Source organism: Herpailurus yagouaroundi, unplaced genomic scaffold (assembly GCF_014898765.1).
Source record: "Herpailurus yagouaroundi ecotype Mexico unplaced genomic scaffold, PumYag 159, whole genome shotgun sequence".
Classification (NCBI taxonomy): Eukaryota; Metazoa; Chordata; class Mammalia; order Carnivora; family Felidae; genus Herpailurus; species Herpailurus yagouaroundi.
In genome coordinates, this window is record NW_024412400.1 from 65,859,981 (window position 1) to 65,881,995 (window position 22,015).

Genomic DNA, 22,015 nt, shown 5'->3' on the forward strand with positions numbered 1-22,015 from the left:
ATCCATTTTGAGTTTATTTTTGTGAATGGTGTGAGAAAGTGGTCTAGTTTCAACCTTCTGCATGTTGCTGTCCAGTTCTCCCAGCACCATTTGTTAAAGAGACTGTCTTTTTTCCATTGGATGTTCTTTCCTGCTTTGTCAAAGATGAGTTGGCCATACGTTTGTGGGTCTAGTTCTGGGGTTTCTATTCTATTCCATTGGTCTATGTGTCTGTTTTTGTGCCAATACCATGCTGTCTTGATGATGACAGCTTTGTAGTAGAGGCTAAAGTCTGGGATTGTGATGCCTCCTGCTTTGGTCTTCTTCTTCAAAATTACTTTGGCTATTCGGGGCCTTTTGTGGTTCCATATGAATTTTAGGATTGCTTGTTCTAGTTTCGAGAAGAATGCTGGTGCAATTTTGATTGGGATTGCATTGAATGTGTAGATAGCTTTGGGTAGTATTGACATTTTGACAATATTTATTCTTCCAATCCATGAGCAGGGAATGTCTTTCCATTTCTTTAAATCTTCTTCAATTACCTTCATAAGCTTTCTATAGTTTTCAGCATACAGATCCTTTACATCTTTGGTTAGATTTATTCCTAGGTATTTTATGCTTCTTGGTGCAATTGTGAATGGGATCAGTTTCCTTATTTGTCTTTCTGTTGCTTCATTGTTAGTGTATAAGAATGCTACTGATTTCTGTACATTGATTTTGTATCCTGCAACTTTGCTGAATTCATGTATCAGTTCTAGCAGACTTTTGGTGGAGTCTGTCGGATTTTCCATGTATAATATCATGTCATCTGCAGAAAGCGAAAGCTTGACTTCATCTTTGCCAATTTGGATGCCTTTGATTTCCTTTTGTTGTCTGATTGCTGATGCTAGAACTTCCAGCACTATGTTAAACAACAGCGGTGAGAGTGGGCATCCCTGTCGTGTTCCTGATCTCAGGGAAAAAGCTCTCAGTTTTTCCCCGTTGAGGATGATGTTAGCTGTGGGCTTTTCATAAATGGCTTTTATGATCTTTAAGTATGTTCCTTCTATCCCGACTTTCTCAAGGGTTTTTATTAAGAAAGGGTGCTGGATTTTGTCAAAAGCCTTTTCTGCATCGATTGACAGGATCATATGGTTTTTCTCTTTTTTTTTTGTTAATGTGATGTATCACGTTGATTGATTTGTGAATGTTGAACCAGCCCTGCATCCCAGGAATGAATCCCACTTGATCATGGTGAATAATTCTTTTTATATGCCGTTGAATTCGATTTGCTAGTATCTTATTGAGAATTTTTGCATCCATATTCATCAGGGATATTGGCCTGTAGTTCTCTTTTTTTACTGGGTCTCTGTCTGGTTTAGGAATCAAAGTAATACTGGCTTCATAGAATGAGTCTGGAAGTTTTCCTTCCCTTTCTATTTCTTGGAATAGCTTGAGAAGGATAGGTATTATCTCTGCTTTAAACGTCTGGTAGAACTCCCCTGGGAAGCCATCTGGTCCTGGACTCTTATCTGTTGGGAGATTTTTGATAACTGATTCAATTTCTTCGCTGGTTATGGGTCTGTTCAAGCTTTCTATTTCCTCCTGATTGAGTTTTGGAAGCGTGTGGGTGTTCAGGAATTTGTCCATTTCTTCCAGGTTGTCCAATTTGTTGGCATATAATTGTTCATAGTATTCCCTGATAATTGTTTGTATCTCTGAGGGATTGGTTGTAATAATTCCATTTTCATTCATGATTTTATCTATTTGGGTCATCTCCCGTTTCTTTTTGAGAAGCCTGGCTAGAGGTTTGTCAATTTTGTTTATTTTTTCAAAAAACCAACTCTTGGTTTCGTTGATCTGCTCTACAGTTTTTTTAGATTCTATATTGTTTATTTCTGCTCTGATCTTTATTATTTCTCTTCTTCTGCTGGGTTTAGGCTGCCTTTGCTGTTCTGCTTCTATTTCCTTTAGGTGTGCTGTTAGATTTTGTCTTTGGGATTTTTCTTGTTTCTTGAGATAGGCCTGGATTGCAATGTATTTTCCTCTCAGGACTGCCTTCGCTGCGTCCCAAAGCGTTTGGATTGTTGTATTTTCATTTTCGTTTGTTTCCATATATTTTTTAATTTCTTCTCTAATTGCCTGGTTGACCCACTCATTCGTTAGTAGGGTGTTCTTTAACCTCCATGCTTTTGGAGGTCTTCCAGACTTTTTTCTGTGGTTGATTTCAAGCTTCATAGCATTGTGGTCTGAAAGTATGCATGGTATGATTTCAATTCTTGTAAACTTATGAAGGGCTGTTTTGTGACCCAGTATATGATCTATCTTGGAGAATGTTCCATGTGCACTCGAGAAGAAAGTATATTCTGTTGCTTTGGGATGCAGAGTTCTAAATATATCTGTCAAGTCCATCTGATCCAATGTCTCATTCAGGGCCCTTGTTTCTTTATTGACCGTGTGTCTAGATGATCTATCCATTTCTGTAAGTGGGGTGTTAAAGTCCCCTGCAATGACCACATTCTTATCAATAAGGTTGCTTGTGTTTATGAGTAATTGTTTTATATATTTGGGTGCTCCGGTATTCGGCGCATAGACATTTATAATTGTTAGCTCTTCCTGATGGATAGACCCTGTCACTATTATATAATGTCCTTCTTCATCTCTTGTTACAGCCTTTAATTTAAAGTCTAGTTTGTCTGATATAAGTATGGCAACTCCAGTTTCTTTTGGCTTCCAGTAGCATGATAAATAGTTCTCCATCCCCTCACTCTCAATCTAAAGGTGTCCTCAGGTCTAAAATGAGTCTCTTGTAGACAGCAAATAGATGGGTCTTGTTTTTTTATCCATTCGGATACCCTATGTCTTTTGGTTGGCGCATTTAATCCATTTACATTCAGTGTTATTATAGAAAGATATGGGTTTAGAGTCATTGTGATGTCTGTATGTTTTATGCTTGTAGTGATGTCTCTGATACTTTGTCTCACAGGGTCCCCCTTAGGATCTCTTGTAGGGCTGGTTTAGTGGTGACAAATTCCTTCAGTTTTTGTTTGTTTGGGAAGACCTTTATCTCTCCTTCTATTCTAAATGACAGGCTTGCTGGATAAAGGATTCTCGGCTGCATATTTTTTCTGTCTAGCAAACTGAAAATCTCGTGCCAACTCTTTCTGGCCTGCCAAGTTTCAAAAGAGAGATCAGTCACGAGTCTTATAGGTCTCCCTTTATATGTGAGGGCACGTTTACCCGTTGCTGCTTTCAGAATTTTCTCTTTATCCTTGTATTTTGCCAGTTTCACTATGATATGTCGTGCAGAAGATCGATTCAAGTTACGTCTGAAGGGAGTTCTCTGTGCCTCTTGGATTTCAATGCCTTTTTCCTTCCCCACTTCAGGGAAGTTCTCAGCTATTATTTCTTCAAGTACCCCTTCAGCACCTTTCCCTCTCTCTTCCTCCTCTGGGATACCAATGATGCGTATATTATTTCTTTTTAGTGTATCACTTAGTTCTCTAATTTTCCCCTCATACTCCTGGATTTTTTTTATCTCTCTTTTTCTCAGCTTCCTCTTTTTCCATAACTTTATCTTCTAGTTCACCTATTCTCTCCTCTGCCTCTTCAATCCGAGCCGTGGTGGTTTCCATTTTGTTATGCATTTCATTTAAAGCGTTTTTCAGCTCCTCGTGACTGTTCCTTAGTCCCTTGATCTCAGTAGCAAGAGATTCTCTGCTGTCAGCTATACTGTTTTCAAGCCCAGCGATTAATTTTATGACTATTATTCTAAATTCACTTTCTGTTATATTATTTAAATCCTTTTTGATCAGCTCATTAGCTGTTGTTATTTCCTGGAGATTCTTCTGAGGGAAATTCTTCCGCTTGGTCATTTTGGATAGTCCCTGGCGTGGTGAGGACCTGCAGGGCACTTCCCCTGTGCTGTGGTGTATAACTGGAGTTGGTGGGCGGAGCCGCAGTCAGACCTGATGTCTGCCCCCAGCCCACCGCTGGGGCCACAGTCAGACTGGTGCGTGCCTTCTCTTCCCCTCTCCTAGGGGTGGGATTCACTGTGGGGTGGGGTGGCCTGTCTGGGCTACTTGCACACTGCCAGGCTTGTGATGCTGGGGATCTGGCGTCTTAGCTGGGGTGGGTAGGCAAGGTGCACAGGGGCAGGAGGGGCAGGCTTAGCTTGCTTCTCCTTAGGTGATCCACTTCAGGAGGGGCCCTGTGGCAGCAGGAGGGAGTCAGATCCGCTGCCGGAGGTTTGGCTCCGCAGAAGCGCAGAGTTGGGTGTTTGCCCAGAGCGAGCAAGTTCCCTGGCAGGAACTGGTTCTCTTTGGGATTTTGGCTGGGGGATGGGCGGGGGAGATGGCGCTGGCGAGCGCCTTTGTTCCCCACCAAACTGAGCTCTGTCGTCCGGGGGCTCAGCAGCTCTCCTTCCCTTTGTCCTCCAGCCTTCCCGCTTTCTGAGCAGAGCTGTTAACTTATGACCTCCCAGACGCTAAGTCGCGCTTGCTGTCGGAACACAGTCCGTCAGGCCCCTCCGCTTTTTGCAAGCCAGTCTTGGGGGCTCTGCTTGGCCGGCGAGCCGCCCCTCCGGCCCGGGTCCCTCCCGCCAGTCCGTGGAGCGCGCACCGCCTCGCCGCCCTTCCTACCCTCTTCCGTGGGCCTCTCGTCTGCGCTTGGCTCCGGCGACTCCGTTCTGCTAATCCTCTGGTGGTTTTCTGGGTTATTTAGGCAGGTGTAGGTGGAATCTAAGTGATCAGCAGGACGCGCGGTGAGCCCAGCGTCCTCCTACGCCGCCATCTTCCTAGAGTCCGCCCGGTCACATCTTTTTGATACCTGTTAGTCTCCTCAATTAGCTGAGACATTTTTCCTTTTTTGTTGCAATTTTGGGTATTATAATTGATATTTTAATGTTTATTTTGAGAGAGGGAGCATGTGCGCCAGTGGGAGAGGGGCAGAGAGAGAGAGGGGGAGAGAGAGAGAATTCCAAGCAGGCTCCATGCTCAGCACTCAGCACAGAGCCTGATGAGGGGTTCCATCTCCCAACCATCAGAGCATGACCTGAGCTGAAATCAAGAGTTGGACGTTTAATCAACCGAGCCACCCAGGTGGCCCTATAATTAATCTTTTTTTTTTTTTTTCCAACGTTTATTTATTTTTGGGACAGAGAGAGACAGAGCATGAACGGGGGAGGTGCAGAGAGAGAGGGAGACACAGAATCGGAAACAGGCTCCAGGCTCTGAGCCATCAGCCCAGAGCCCGACGCGGGGCTCGAACTCACGGACCGCGAGATCGTGACCTGGCTGAAGTCGGACACTTAACCGACTGCGCCACCCAGGCGCTCCTATAATTAATCTTTTAAGTAATGGTTTGGGGGCACCCAGGTGGCCCAGTTGGTTAAGCATCTGACTCTTGGTTTTGGCTTGGCTCATGATCTCACGGTTCATGAGTTTGAGCCCCACATTGGGCTCCATGCTGGCAGAACCTACTTGGGATTCTCTCTCTCCCTCTCTCCCTGCCCCTCCCCAACTCATGTACTCTTACTCTTTCTCTCTCAAAAATAAATAAATAAACTTTATTTATTCTTTTAATTTTTAAAAAATATTTATTTATTTTTGAGAGAGACACAGAGTGCAAGCAGGGGAGAGTCAGAGAGAGAGGGAAACACAGAATCTGAGTCAGGTTCCAGGCTCTGAGCTGTCACCACAGAGCCTGATGACCTGGGGCTCAAACTCACAGACTGTGAGATCATGACCTGAGCCAAAGTTGGATGCTTAACCAACTGAGCCACTCAGGCATCCCTAAATAAATAAACTTTAAATGATGGTTTGGGTTTGTCAATAAATAATAGCATGTCATGTCCTGGGGTGCTTATTACTACATTCTGAACTTGTAGAAGTTTTAAAACTTTGTCATGTTTATATCAATACAATATGTATGAGTATACTTTGTTTCTTTCTGAGTCTTTGTTTGCAGTTTTAGGCTTTGTGTACCAGTTGATGCATTTTGTTTAGCAATTAACTCGCTAATGAGAAATGTGTAAAATTTCTGTATTTAACTTGACAAGCTTATTATAAATTTTTCTTTTGTATGCAGTATGTCAGATTGTGACTATTGATTATTTGGTTTTAAATTTCATTATCTAAGGATAATATCCATAACAAATTAATATTTTTTTCTTCTTCTTCTCCCTAGTCAAAAGATTTGGTAAAAACCTATCCTCCCTTTGTAAACTTCTTTGAAATGAGCAAGGAAACAATTATTAAATGTGAAAAACAGAAACCAAGATTTCATGCTTTTCTCAAGGTAATGTGCATTTCTTTCCAATAAAAATCTGAGAATAATTTCTAAAGGAGTTCATTTAAATTATACATTTAGTAAAAATATATCCATGTACGAACCTCTTAGTGTGTAACCTATTAACTTTAGCCATATCTGAGAGTGGCAGTGATAGTAAAGCTTCACAAAAATTTTATCTGTTTATTTATTTAATGTTTATTTATTTTTGAGAGTGAGAGAGCATGCACGCAAGCAGGGGAGGGGCAGAGAGAGAGAGGGAGACACAGAATCTAAATCAGGTGCCAGGCTTTGAGCTGTCAGCACAGAGCTGGATGTGGGGCTCGAACTCACAGACCATGAGATCATGACCTGAGCCGAAGTGGGGAAGTGGGATACTTAACCGACTGAGCCACCCAGGATCCACAAAGCTTCAGAAGATTTAGATAGCAGGGGCCACGAGGGAACTGAGTGAATGAGAATGTTGTCTGTAGTTATTCATGTTTTTTAAAGTTATGCATGTTTTAGTTCTAAAACACCTAAAACTTTTTCAGTGTGATTTGATTTTGCCTTTAAGAATTTTTTTTTTTCTTTACCAGGGCTTTATTTTGTTTATTCAATGGTATCAGCATAATTAATACTTCACAACTATTTTTTTCTCATGAATTGTGTAGACTCAAGAGAAACTTAAGATACAAGAGATAGGAGAGTGCAGAGAAACTCATTTTGTGTTTAAGATGTGAATCCTTGAGTGGCCAGGAGGTCATTAAGGTCCTTGGAAGATTATTCAGTCATAGTAATCTTTAATAGCTGGCATCCCATCTCTTCTATTAATTCTTTTCAGGGCATTAGTGATAAAGTGTAATCTAGTAAATGTAGGGCATTTAATCTTTGCAAAAAACCTTTTTTTAAAAAAATTGTTTAATTGATTCCTTTCAGATAAACCAAGCTAAACCAGAATGTGGACGGCAAAGCCTTGTTGAACTTCTCATTCGACCAGTACAGAGGTTACCCAGTGTTGCGTTACTTTTAAATGGTACTCGTCTGATCTATTTTCAGACTATTTTGGATGTTTTTTATGGAATTGTTTTATTCTAAAAATTTTGAAAGTCTTCTCATTTTCATAGTTTTCTTAGATTTCAGCACTAAAGTTTATATCTTCTATAGAAAATACCTTTATGGATGGTCTTAATAATCACTGGTGCTACAATAATTCAGTCTCCTAAAATGCTTTATTTGTTACAGTATTAATTGACTATTATTTTGTTTTTTGTTTCTCTACTGAAAGTATTACATTTCACGGTGTGTCACTAATTCAGTTAATTTACATCCAGTTGAACAAAATTCAGCCACAGAATCACAAAACGAGAGATGATTCATATGTCTCCAGTTACATAATCCTTTTCTGAATCTTCATAAAGTTCTGTATACTTGCTCTAATGCTTACTTTTTTTCTTAGATTGTGCAGAACACTCTTGAAGCATGCATCCATTTATTCTAGAGCTTAAACTATACATATCAATGGAAGGGAGTTTTACAAGAGTTAATTTTCATGAATAAATTTTGCCTGTAGCAAAAGAAAAGCATATGTATATTACTTTACATTTAGTTAAGGTAGTGAATATTTTTAGGAAATATTTTTTAAATTACGTATGAAAACTAAATTACAAACAGGGGTAAGTCTGTAATAAAGTATTTTGAGCCCTAAATCATAAGTATAGTAGTACGGGTAACAGATAAGGAGGCTAATTTTGTGACTGTTTAATCTAGTTTTCTCTTTAAAATATTTTGGGAACTATATGAATTATAGTTGTAATTTAAAAAGTAAATCATTTTTGTTTTTTTCCTAAGGCTATCTAATGTAGTTTAGAATTGTTAGTTTATAAGATGATTTCCCTAGTCTTTAAAAGCAATCCTGTTTTTTAAATTATAAGGAGAATACATGAACAAATAGTGTGACTTAACTTTACAAAGTAGTGTGATTTTTTTTTTTTTTGGATTATTTACTTACCTTCATTATTTTTTCATTAGGTACTTGTAGAAATCCATCAAATAGTTTCTAAGCCTTACTCGTATCATTCCAACTTCAAAGATTGGATAGGAAAAAAAAAAAAAGATCGGGTGGGTATGGTATTATGGAGCCATCAGATGGAATATGGCATAGGGAACTTAACCTGGGTAAGAAGAGTCCAAGTATAAGCATCTCATGAACCTCTAAGATAAAACCTGTGCTCTCAAGGTTACTGAATATTCTCTGTGATAGAGCTATGGGCTCCAACACGAAATATACCATATATGATAACTTCTCAGCTAATTGAGGATCATGCGTTTTCATTCAAGCACTATGGAGAGAGCTTGAGGAACCTAGGTGTGAGCAGTGTAAGAAAATCTGTAATATTCTAAACATTTAGTCAATACAATACAATTCTAAACATTTAGTTAGTGGAAACCTTAACAAACGTATAAGAGAGCTCTTAAGGGAACATTGTGTAAGACTTTTTTAAAAGTAAAGTTTAGATATTAGCTTTAAAAATGAACCTGCCTATGTCAAAATGGACAGCATTCTAAAGTCTTTGATAAAAAACCACTGTATTTTTCTAATCACAGAAAAAAAACCATTTTATCATAACAGATCTTAAGAAGCATACAGCCGAAGAAAATCCTGACAAAAGCACTCTAGAAAAAGCTATTGGATCACTAAAGGAAGTAATGACGTAAGTGCATTATTTCAATTTCTTATTGTTGCCTAGATTAAAATGGAATTATAGAGCAATTAGAGTCATAAATGGAGAGAAGAATATCAAAGCAAATTTTTATGTAGTGATATCTAAATTATTTTTCTAATAGTGTAGTTACACATTAAAACGATGAGAGAGAAGTATTTTAAGAATACAGTCATTAATCAAAAACATTTAACAATGTTTTAGAAAGTAACAATGATTTAGAAATTTGGTAATGTTATAAATGCACTTCTAGACATTTTCTTCGTATACCTCCAGTCATAGCTTGTTCTTGTCTTCATTTAAACTATCCAAATGTAACTCAGGAAGATGACTATGGTGAAATAAAAAGTAAACATTTATAATACTTCTTTCACTTTTACTTTTGACTTTTTATTTCTTATTTTGAATTTAATAGAATATAAATTGATGGTGTTTCTTGGAGATGTATTAAAAGTGTAAAACTCCATGGAATTAATTGACTTGGGTACTTGATTGTTAAACTTAGGGTAATTACTCTAGGTCTAACTTGGAGACCTAGCTCTAATCAGAAATGATCTTTCTTGATTATTATAATCAGAAATGAATACTGTTGCTATTAATTGTTCTATGTCATGGAGGGCAAGGGCACTTCAACTCTTTGGACTTTACGTTATCAACATGTTTAATAGATTTAGTTAAATGACTTCTGAGAGTCCCTGAGGTGCTTCTATATGTAACAGAGTCTCTTAAAAATACTTGGCTAAGGAGCTGTTACAGACTTTGCTAGTTCTAGAGAGAGAGCCCAGCAGTAGAATAATGCTCAAATTGGCGAATACTAGGTCTGTTGCTGCCAAAAGGGTTGTGCAATTTTTAAAATTATGTTTATATTTTACATGTTGATCAGCCAGTCTTCATGCTTCATGCTTTTGTTATTTTGATGTCAGGATAATAGTTTTTCCCCCACACTTCATGGTTTAACATACTCTGAACATAATTTACCTTGATCCTTTCAACAAATTCTATGAAGTAGGCAGTCAACACCTATTTTCACAGAAGAGAAAGCTGAAGGGGTTGGTATCTTATAGTATTTGTTATTTATGTATAATATGTTTTGTAAACAAAGATTGTAAAGTAACCTAAATAGGGAATAGTCTTTTGACCTGTTGTGTCCCTTAGAAGAGTATCAGTTGGCTGCTATAGGGATAATGAGCATACTGATAAGACAGGTGATTAAAGATTTACTTCTTTTTCAATATTACTCAAGTTTCTGAAACTTTAAGAATCATGTCTAATATATCCTTATCCTAATTTTTTTTTTAATGTTTGTTTATTTTTGAGAGAGACAGAGACAGAAAGCGAGTGGGTTAGGAGCAGAGAGAGAGGGAGACACAGAGTCCGAAGCAGGCTCCAGGCTCTGAGCTGTCAGCACAGAGCCTGGGGCTCCAACTCACCAGCTGTGAGATCATGACCTGAGCTGAAGTCGGACACTCAACCGACTGAGCCACCCAGGCGCCCCTAATATATCCTTATCCTAAATGCCATGCTCTTAATAGGTTTTCAATAAATGTTGAATTATAGGAGCTGTTATTTTAAGGATGAATTGTGATGCTGACTTACAAACCTAATAGAGTTTGACCACATCTCCATCTCATTTCTTGAGATTTTTGAATATTTAGCCTAGGGATTAAATGCGTATTGTGGTTGACTGAAACAACCATAATTTTTCAGGTAAAGGAAATAAAGAGATAGTGCCATTTAACTAGCCTTTGCCATTTAGGCAAACCAAGAAACCCTAAAATTAGATTCTTACAATATTAGTTACATATACTTAGCTTATATAGATTAATTTGTTATAGACATATGCTCTAGTAGCTTCGGTATGTGTATGTTTTGTTTTTAGAAACTATGTATGTTTCAAATGTAGTTTGGTTAATTTTGGTATATATACACTCCCACAGAACCATCACTACCATCAGGATAAGGAACATTTCTATCACCTCCAAAAGTGTACTCATGCCTTTTGGTAATAATCCCTTTTCCTGCCTCTCCCACTACTTCCTATCCCAGGGCAACAACTATTCTTTTTATTTGTATAATTTTCATTTCCTAGGATTTTATCTAAATAGAATCAGACAGTATGTTGTGTTTTGTGAGTCTTTTTTCACTCAGCTGATTATTTTGAGATTCATCTTTACTGTTGCTTTTATCAGTAGTGCATCCCCTATTCTTGTTTGCTATTGTATGGTTGTACCACAACTGATTGATCCATTCATGTGTCGGACATTTTGATTGTTTTCCCAGCTCTGGCTCTTAACGTTAAAGCTGCTATGAACATTTGTGAAATAGTCTTTGTATGGATATATGTTTTACTTTCTCTTGGATAAATACCTAGTAGTAGGAATGGCTAGGTTGTATAGTAGGTAATATGTGTAACTTTTAAAAAAATTGTCAAACTGTTTCCAAAGTAGTTGTAATGTTTCACATTCCTACCAACAGTAAATGGTGAGTTTCAGTGTTTCCATGTCCTTACCAACTCTCGGATGATTAGTTATTTTAATTTGTGAAACTTTAATAGTTGTGTAGTGAAATCTAATTGTAGTTTTGACTTGTGTTTTCCCTAATGATAAATGATGAGCATTTTCTTATGTGCTTATTTGCCATCCATATCATCTTCTTTGGTGATATGCATGTCCAAATCCTTTGTCTGTTTTTTTTTGTTTTTGTTTTTGTTTTTTGTTTTTTTTTTAATTTGGATTGTTGTCTTGAAGTCCAACTTATCAATTATTTTTTGGTACTTTTATCTAAAAAAATTTGATCTAACCCAAGGTCACAAAGATTTTTTTCTGTTTTCCTCAAGAAATTTTTTGTTTCTGGTTATTAGGTAAAAATTATCTAGGTCTATGATCCATTTTGGGTTAATTTTTGTATAAGGGGCAAGGTATGGATCAATGTTTATTTCTGTATATGGAACTCTCTTCTAGTACTATTTGTTGAAAAGACCATCCTTTCTCCACTGAATTTCTTTTGCATCTTTACTGAAAATCAGCTGACCATAAATGTGAGGGCTTATTTCTGTCCTACTCTTAATTCTATTTCATTGATCCTAAATGACTATGATTATTCTAGTACTACACAGTCCTGATTACTGTGCTTTGTGTATTAAGTTTTAAAATGGGGAAATGTGGGGCGCCTGGGTGGCGCAGTCGGTTAAGCGTCCGACTTCAGCCAGGTCACGATCTCGCGGTCCGTGAGTTCGAGCCCCGCGTCGGGCTCTGGGCTGATGGCTCAGAGTCTGGAGCCTGTTTCCGATTCTGTGTCTCCCTCTCTCTCTGCCCCTCCCCCGTTCATGCTCTGTCTCTCTCTGTCCCAAAAATAAATAAACGTTGAAAAAAAAAATTTAAAAAATAAAATAAATAAATAAAATAAAATGGGGAAATGTGAGTCCGTCAACTTTATTCTTCCTTTTCAAGATTGTTTTGACCATTCTGGGTCCCTTGAATTTGCACTTAAACTTGTATTCCTGGGATAAAAATCTTACTTTATTATGGTGCATAATCTTTTTTAAATGTTGCTGGAGTTGGTTTGTTAGTATTTTGTTAAGGATTTTGGTGTCTGTATTCGTAAGGGATATTGGTCTACAATTTTCTAGTGATGTCTCCTGCTTTGGTATCAGGCTAATATTGGTTTTAACAAATACATTGGAAAATGTATTCTTCTGTTTTTTGGAAGAACTTGGGAAGAACTTGTATTAAGTCTTTAGGTGTTTGGTAGAATTCATCAATGAAGTTACTTGGGCTTTAGAATCACTACTTGAATTTATTGTTATAGACCTAATCAGACTTTTTATTTCTTCTTGAGTCAGTTTCTATAGTTTGTTTCTTTGTAGGAATTTGTCCATTACATCTAAGCTATCTACTTTGTTGACATGCAATTGTACATTGTATTCTCATAATCCTTTTTATTTCTATAAGGTTTGTAATGATGTTCCGTCTTATAGTCGTAATTTTAGTAATTTGAGTCTTCTTTGTTTTCTTGGCCAGCCTAGCTAAAGGATTGTCAATATTGTCAGTCTTTTCAAAGAACCAGCTCATTCTGTTGATTTTCGTTATTTTTTTTAATTCTCTATTTCAGTAATTTCTACTGTATGATTTCTTTCTTTCTCTTTTTTAGATTTACTTATTTTCCCTAGAGTCTTAAATCAGTAACCTAAACATGTTATTGATTTGAGATCTTTTTTTATTACATGCACTTATAGCTATAAATTTGTAGGTACTGCATTAGTTGTATCTCATCAGTTTTTTTTTTTTCCCCCAAAGAATTTATAATTTCCCTATGATTTCTTCTTGACCCATTGGTTATTTAGGGGTATGCTGTTTATTAATTCCCACATATTTGTGAATTTCCAAAGTTTTCTTTTGTTATTTCTAGTTTTACTCCTTGTTGTGGGAGAAGATTCTTTGTATTGTTTCAATCCTCTTAGAATTTTTGAGGCCTATTTTATGGCCTACCCTGGAAAATGGTTCATACACACTTGAGAAGAATGTGTATTTTGCTGTTGTTGGGTAGAGTATTTATTTCTGCCATTTTACTTTCGGCCTATTTATGTCTTTGAATCTAAAGAATGTCTCTTATAGACAGCATATAGTTAGTTGGGCTTGCCTTATTTGTCTCTTGTCTCATAGGAATTGACTTCCTAGTATCTTAACAACACTTCATTCTTTATATTTTGATGGTTTTTAGTTGTTTCAGGAAGAAGGTGTATCCTTTCCTTCTTGATTTCATCTTATGTGGAAGTAGTAGTCTTAGTTTTTGTTTTACTGAAATGATTAACATATGACTTGGGAATGAGCTACATAAAACCTTAACTAATAGAACTTCTGTTAACTTGAAGTTGTATACAGGTTTAATGTATTTTAGGAAATACATAGTATAGTAAAAAAGGAATATAGAAAGAAGTTAGTAAAACATAATTTTCTGAAGGATTCTTTAGAAGTTTTTTAATATGGTGGGATACTTTTAGGAGGTGTTTTAACTGATTCAGTTGTCAAAATTAAGATAGACTTGCATGGAAGATCTTTTTTTGTGACAGATATCTTTGAATGCAGTTTTCATATTTTAATTTTTTTTAAAGTTGAAGTTCTAAACTAAATTTATTAATTTTTCAGCCATATTAATGAGGATAAGAGAAAAACAGAAGCTCAAAAGCAAATATTTGATGTTGTTTATGAAGTAGATGGATGCCCAGTAAGTATTCATTTTTGATGATTGTTAGTTTATTTTCTTTTTTGTTACTGAGAGTTTATAGTTTTCATATAAACAGAATATCGGTACCATTTTCTTTTAAATTATAACTTTAAAAAGATTACTACCAAGTGATCTCTTTTAGTAATATTTTCAATCTATACAGGCGAATCTTTTGTCTTCTCACCGAAGCTTAGTCCAACGAGTTGAAACAATTTCTCTAGGTGAACACCCCTGTGACAGAGGAGAGCAAGTAACTCTCTTTCTCTTCAATGACTGCCTGGAGGTAAATTTGTACTTAATATAGTATAACACTGCTGATCTGTGTGACTTGCCTGAATGTTTAAAGCCAAGCTTTGATTGAAGTATAATGTAGAAGTTAAAGTTAATGAAACACATTTTTTTTTTTTTAAATTGAGCCCAATTGTTGGTTCAGTAGTATTAATAGAATACTTTTAGGAGAAGGCCTAATACTAAGAAGTATGATGAATTTTCATGACTTAAAAATCCAAGTCAAAATGAAAATTTATTTCCATGCTAATGAATGTTTAGATCAAGAATTTAGGAACTTACTGGCTCTATTAAGTATGTTTATTTAAGATCTCCAAAATAATTTGAAATTGAAGTAGATTTTTCAATCAAAGAAGGAGCCAATATTTTGTTGAAGAGTAGAATAACTTGATTATTGAATATTAAGAATCATGATCCCCTGATGATCCCTTAAGACAACAGATTTTAGGGTAAATGAGTGGTTAGCATATCAGATGGGCTACACTGATTATAATTCTAAAATTCTCATCTGTTAAAGCTTTTATTTAAAGTCTGTACCTCTTCCTTTTATCCTTTTCTACTATACTTCTCTTGAAGTGCTGCCCTCTTATATACATTATTATTTAGTATAAAATACGGGGAATCTTAGAGAGCCAACCATGTACAGTTATAGGCCTAATAAAATCTCATCAAAAATTGACTTGTGTGAAATGCAGTGTTTTGTTGTAGTGAGGTTAATGAAAAACTATTTTTATTTGATCAGTAATGTCACAAAATACAAAAGACAGTGAAAATACTATACATAATTGACCATACTCTAACTGAAAAAGTCATGAGGCAGATAATTCTGAACTACTTGTTTCCTCCATAAGGAGAACTTCAGCCTGCTTTGTTTTGGAGAACAGGGGTAGGGGAAGTCAATTTCCAATGGGGTTTTACTTTACATAGTTGCTCAGTACTTCTATTTGTTTGCTTTTGCTTCTCTTCCTATTAAAGTGCCCAGGTCAGCTGGCACCTTTCATCTAATAGGTTAGGTTGCTAATCCATTTTGGGTTTTATCCCCTGAATCCTGAGAGAGTTGTGGCTTTAAATTTTTGATCATACATCTTCTTCAGATTCCATGAAGTTTTTTATAACTGGCTCATTGACTTACGTGCCACTTTAATTCCTGTCATTGCTTACTCCCCATAGCTTTTGAGTACATTATGTGATACCCTGGTTCCTCATTTCCTTTACCTTCTTAAATCCACTGACTTTTGTTCTAGTTTCTCTTAAGCCTCCCTAACTCAGAATCACATTAACTGAAACAGCTTTATGTCTATTATTAAATTTGGACTTCAAGACTTATAATCCTAAACTTTTATTCTTTAGCTTATTAAAAAAAAAAAAATCTTAGCAAATCTGGAGTGAAGAAAATGATAAAACTTAGAAACATTTAAAATGGATAAAATCTATACTGATTTCTCTTAAATAGGACAGAGGATATTTTACTGAATCTAAATTGAGGATTTATATATTTTCCTTTTTATATTTTATCTCTGAGTTTTTACCTTGATATGCTAACATTTGTGTCATCGATATTGGCACTTGTCATTGTTTTTCCTTTTTAAAAATGAACTTTAAAATTATTTGCTTAGTTGGGAATGCAAGCTGGTGCAGCCACACTGGAAAACAGTATGGAGGTTCCTCAAAAAAGTAAAAATAGAACTACCCTACGACCCAGCAATTGTACTACTAGGCATTTATCCACAGGATACAGGTGTGCTGTTTCGAAGGGACACATGCACCCCTATGTTTATAGCAGCACTATCAACAATAGCCAAAGTATGGAAAGAGCCCAAATGTCCATCGATGGATGAATGGATAAAGAAGATGTGGTATATATATACAATGGAGTATTACTTGGCAATCCAAAAGAATGAAATCTTGCCATTTGCAACTACGTGGATGGAACTGGAGGGTATTATGCTAAATGAAGTTAGAGAAAGACAAAAATCATATGACTTCACTCATGAGGACCTTAAGAGACAAAACAGATGAACATAAGGGAAGGGAAACAAAAATAATATAAAAACAGGGAGGGGGACAAAACAGAAGAGACTCATAAATATGGAGAACAAACTGAGGGTTACTGGAGGGGTTGTGGGAGGGGCGATGGGCTAAATGGGTAAGGGGCATTATTAAGGAATCTACTCCTGAAATCATTGTTTCATTATATGCTAACTAATTTAGTTGTAAATTTTAAAAAATAAAATTAAAAATTATTTGCTTAGCTTAGCCAAATTGATTTAAAACTATATTCAAATTTATAGTAGAAATTATTTCATCTTTATTGCCTATTTTTACTATATTAATGTAAATTAAAATTTAGTATTTGATATGTAACATATATTTGAGTTGCATTTCTGCTTCAATGTGAATATGATATTGACTGCCTTTTGATCTTTTCCAATAGCCAACCCAGGGTAGTGCATTTTTAGCCATATTGAATTCATGGTGGTGACCAATCTCAATTCATCAAGTAACTTAACCTAAATCATTTTGTGTTGATTTAGTTGATGATTATAACCTCAAAAGAGACTTTCTTTTAAAAAGGCAAAATAATACATTAGGCTTTCATGGAAATGAAAATAATAAATTTAAAGACCTTATAAAATTCACAGAATTCAGTACATCATGAATTACAAGGCCCTTTCTGATTTTGCTCCTGTCTTCTCTAGTTACTTTACCTATCTCCTCCTTTTGTAGGAGTTCCCAGCTTAGGTAAAGTTATATCTTAACACTGTACCTTGAGTTTATAATTTGTATCATTTGTTTAGTGTATTATTTAGTTAGTTACTTCTTTACCCTGCCTCTTTCTCAATGATACCTAACTATCATGAGCGCCAGAGCCATCTCTATATTATTTACTCTTTTGTCCTCAGTGCCTTGTACAGGATTTGAGATAATTGTGAATTCTCCTCTTCAACTAAAATCAATTACCTTTTGAACCCACGACTGAGATCCCAGAGCAGCTATTCCCTTTCCTGAACTCAGGGCCTTCTATTGAAGATTCCTGTATCCTATAATGTTATTCCTTCTCAAAATGCTTCTAAGTTCTTTCACACCTCGCGGACCTTTTGCTTAGATCCTGTCCCTTGGTCTGTTTTCCTGACTTTTTAAGCTCTTCTTATATATGCATGAACATTTCTGCTATACAATTACATGTATGAATTTGTTACATGGTAACTCTGCTTCTTATTGCATAGTAATTCTGGGATGATTAATAGTCAAGTGAATTGCATGTAGATTTATGTCATTAGTGTCATTTTTAAGTATTTAGTCTTTAATAGTTTTCACTCATATTATTATTATTATTTTTTCTGTAATCAGATAGCAAGAAAACGGCATAAGGTTATTGGCACTTTTAGGAGTCCTCATGGCCATACCCGACCCCCAGCTTCTCTTAAGCATATTCATCTCATGCCTCTTTCTCAAATTAAGAAAGTGCTGGACATAAGAGAAACAGAAGGTATGCTCATTGGATAAATGTTGGTTAACTGAAAATAGTTCATAATCATTGTAGGTTTGATTCACTCCCTTAGGTTTTTTTTTTTTTCTTTCTTTCTTAAAACTGGTAAATTATCTTTAAATACAGTTGGTTAGTATTGGTAAAGTAATTTTTCTTATACTTCTATCCAAAGTCTTCTCTAGAACCTACTTGATGTTTTATTTTTCTCAAATGAAAATGCTTTCTCATCCTGTGGGGTGTCTTCATCCCTTAAGGGACAAAGAGCTTTTAAATGGTTTCATGTCAAGATAGTGTCCTAACCTAGCTTTTTCCCACATCAAAACTTATTTCGTTCCTTTAGAATCCAAAAGAAATCACCAGTCTATTACCTGTGCTCTGCATCCTATTGCTTTCTTGTTGGCAATGGCTGCATTGCTAGAAATATGTTTAGAATATGACCAGGAGAGATGTGCGTGAATAAATGTACCCAAAGTAACTATGGTAGACTCAACATGGGTCAAATGTGTGTTAAGGAGAGCTTTTACTCAACTGTGGTAGTGTTAGGGAGGGTTCTCTGAAGGCCTGAAATTATCAAAAACAGTATCATCTGTTTGTTTAATTGGCATTTAGTAATGTGTGTGCATGGCCATATTTTAGATGTTAGGACATTTTTTTTTACAAGTAAGCTGTTTCCATTACTGATCTCATCCTCTAATGATGGAAGGATTTGAGTTTATGAGAAACAATCACAGAAAACATGAATAACAACTTATTTTGTGTCTTTATTTGGTTGTCAGATTCTGGATGTATTAAGTGTTACAATAGTGCATTTATTTAAATCCTCTCCATGTTTTTGGATTTGAATTATGGATTATTATTTAAAATAGGTTCTGTTTTAGTATTTTGGTCCAAAACCATTTTGTAAAAGTTTTAATATTTGGACATTTGATTTCTTTGAACTTGATTTAAGTTCAAATTAGTCTTATAATGCCATTTTAATTTAAAACTTAAATTCTGGAATTCTAAGAAATGATCTAATTCAAAAAAACTTTCTCAGAAAATATTAAATTTCATAGAAAATACTGCTTAATGTCAATAAATCATCATTGTTGGTCTCTCACATGGTACTTACTGTTATAATTCTTGCCAGTGTTTCAGTGTAATATCATGTTCCTTGTGTACTTAAAAATATAGAGGATGGAAAGGGTGGGGAAGAGATCATTTCATTGGAGTTTTGTTGCTCTGAGGGAACTAAACTTGCATAAATCTTTCATTTTGCAAGGAGTAACACTTAATGTCTATGATTATTCTGGAACCCTAGATTGCCATAATGCTTTTGCCTTGCTTGTGAGGCCACCAACAGAGCGGGCAAATGTGCTGCTCAGTTTCCAGATGACATCAGAGGAACTTCCAAAAGAGAACTGGCTAAAGATGCTATGTCGACATGTAGCCAATACCATTTGTAAAGCAGATGCTGTAAGTTCTTAAACCACTATTATAATGAAAGTTTTAACTTCATTACAATGCATTCAGACTAACCCTACATTTCTAATGACTTGGTAATTATGAAATTATGAATGTAGGAAAGTTCTAACTTTATGTGTGTTGAGGAAAACCGGCTTAATAAGTTGTTTTGGAAAGATTTTTAAAAGTATAGGCACATGAGGGGCACCTGGGTGACTCATTTGGTTAAGCATTTGATTTTGGCTCAGGTCACGATCTTGTGGTTCGTGATCTCGAGCCCTGCATTAGGCTCTGTGCTGACAGCTCAGAGCCTGGAGCCTGCTTCAGATTCTGTGTCCCCCTCTGTCTCTGCCCACCCCCCCCCACTCGTGCTCTCTCTCTCTCTCTCTCTCTCTTCCTCTCTCCCTGTCTCTCTCAAAAATAAATAAATATTAAAAAAAATTTTTTTAAGTATAGACACATGAGACCATTTTGAATGCCTAGTTTACTGAAAGGCTAATAGCTCCTGTGCCTCTGATTTAGTGGGGCTTTGGGGACTTGTTCTGATGTACCCTGTGATTTTCATTAGTGTTCTTTGACTTGGCTATTTGTAAAATAGAGGGTATTTTGTTCCATTGTTCTTGTACCTTTGTTGAAAGCAGTAGGTAAGTTGTAACAAGTTGTTTTTCTGTTAGGCAAGTTGCCAATCCAGTTTTCTCAGTCCATCCTCTGAAAATCAAATACTCTTATGAGTATATAATTATCTTATACAGATTAAATGCAGCTACATGAGAAAATCAAATTATTGAAGTTAAATGACTCACAGAAATCAGGTAGTCTATAGTATATCTTGGATGAAATCTAGGTCCCTTTACAAATAACTTGATTTCTTCATTATATATGGGAGAGACATGTGATAGACAGGTATAGACCTTTTCATCTTTGGACAAATGACATAGATAGAGAAGAATGTAATGATAACCAATCCTTTACATTACCCTAGTACTATAACAGATTGCCTTGGACATTTCCTGTTGGAAATAAATGTTTATTTATCATAGCTAAGTCTGACATTGAAGGCTGTTGAGGTATAATTATAGTGATTTATAGAAGAGGTAGTGTTTGATTAAAACCTCTTGCCTAGGTGTTGAACAATTAACAGACATTTTGAATTATTATTTTTTTAAGCAGAAGATTTCAATTTCTCTTTTTCAACAAGTGACATGACAGGGAAAACCAAGGAATAAAACCCTGAAATTGACAAATTTATCCTAATTATTATAGAATGCTTCAATCCAGCATGATTTTTTTTTTTTTTAATTTCTATGTGCTAACAATATGTTGTTATAAAGGATTGTTCCACAAAAAGTTTCACGGAAGGAAATACAGCTAGTGCCTACAACAATGCTGACTAGAAAAATAATGGAGACAGCTTTTGTTATAAAGCTTACAAAAGTGCTCATTGTTAAGAGGGATTTTTTTTTTCATAGTTCTAGGTATCCATATAAAAAATGGATCCTTGCAGTATAGTGACTGCTTATTGTAGAAATTAATCCTACATTTATCACAATGTCAGACTAGATTGCTTATGAAGTCCTTTCCAAATGTATAACCATAATACTTAAATGTAAATAGTTAACGGAAAAATTTCCTTAAAATACAATCTATTGAATTACTAGCCACAAGATGGCTAATAATTCTAGAACTGATGTATAAAACAGCTAATGAAAAAAATTTCATATAAGCTAGCCACAAGATGGCAGCAAACGTTTAGCAATGTCCTGATTAAACAGTAATGGTGAGAGTGGGCATACCTGTCTTGTTCCTGAACATAGAGGAAAAGCTCTCCAATTTTCTCTGTTGAGGATGGTATTAGTTGTGGGTCTTTCATATATGGCCTTTATAATATGGAGGTATGTTGCATCTATCCCTGCTTTGTGAAGGGTTTTTATCAAGAATGGATGCTGTATTTTGTCAAATGCTTTTTCTGCATCTATTGAAAGGATAATATGGTTCTTATCCTTTCTTTTATCGATGTGGTATATCACGTTGATTGATTTGAGAATACTGAACCAGTCCTGAAGCTCAAGAATAAATCCCACTTAATTGTGGTGAATAACTCTTTTAACATACTGTTGAATTTGATTTGCTAGTATCTTGTTGAGAATTTTTGTATCCATGTTCACAGGGATATTGGCCTGTAATTCTCCTTTTTGGTTTTGGAATCAAGGTAATGCTGGCCTTGTATAAAGAGTTTGGAAGTTTTCCTTCCATTTCTATTTTTTGGAATAGTTTGAGAAGCCTAGGTGTTAACTCTTCTTTAAATGTCTGGGTAGAATTCCGCTGGGAAGCCATCTGGCCCTGGACTTTGGTTTGTTGGGAGATTTTTGATTACTGACTCAATTTCTTTGATGGTTATGGGTCTGTTCAAATTTTCTATCTCTTCCTCTTTCAGTTTTAGTAGTTTGTGGGTTTCTAGGAATTTGTCCATTTCTTCCAGATTGCCCAGTTTGTTGGCATATAATTTTCCACAGTATTCTCTTATAATTGTATTCCTGTGGTGTTAGTTGTGATCACTCCTCTTTCATTCATGATTTTATTTAGTTTGGTCCTTTCTATTTTCTTTTTGTTAAGTCTGGCTAGG

General features: G+C 35.8%; 1 protein-coding gene across 6 annotated transcripts in view; it reads left to right on the forward strand.

Moving 5' to 3' along the window:
• ECT2 (epithelial cell transforming 2) overlaps positions 1 to 22,015 on the forward strand; it is a 122,575-nt gene that overhangs the window by 86,537 nt on the left and 14,023 nt on the right. For all 6 annotated transcript variants that reach the window (XM_040480771.1, XM_040480770.1, XM_040480768.1 and 3 more), the window contains 7 exons: positions 6,145 to 6,255; positions 7,165 to 7,261; positions 8,858 to 8,939; positions 14,093 to 14,171; positions 14,335 to 14,454; positions 17,811 to 17,949; positions 19,250 to 19,404. In XM_040480771.1, the coding sequence (XP_040336705.1) occupies positions 6,145 to 6,255; positions 7,165 to 7,261; positions 8,858 to 8,939; positions 14,093 to 14,171; positions 14,335 to 14,454; positions 17,811 to 17,949; positions 19,250 to 19,404 (783 nt within the window). The remainder of the gene's footprint in view (positions 1 to 6,144; positions 6,256 to 7,164; positions 7,262 to 8,857; positions 8,940 to 14,092; positions 14,172 to 14,334; positions 14,455 to 17,810; positions 17,950 to 19,249; positions 19,405 to 22,015) is intronic.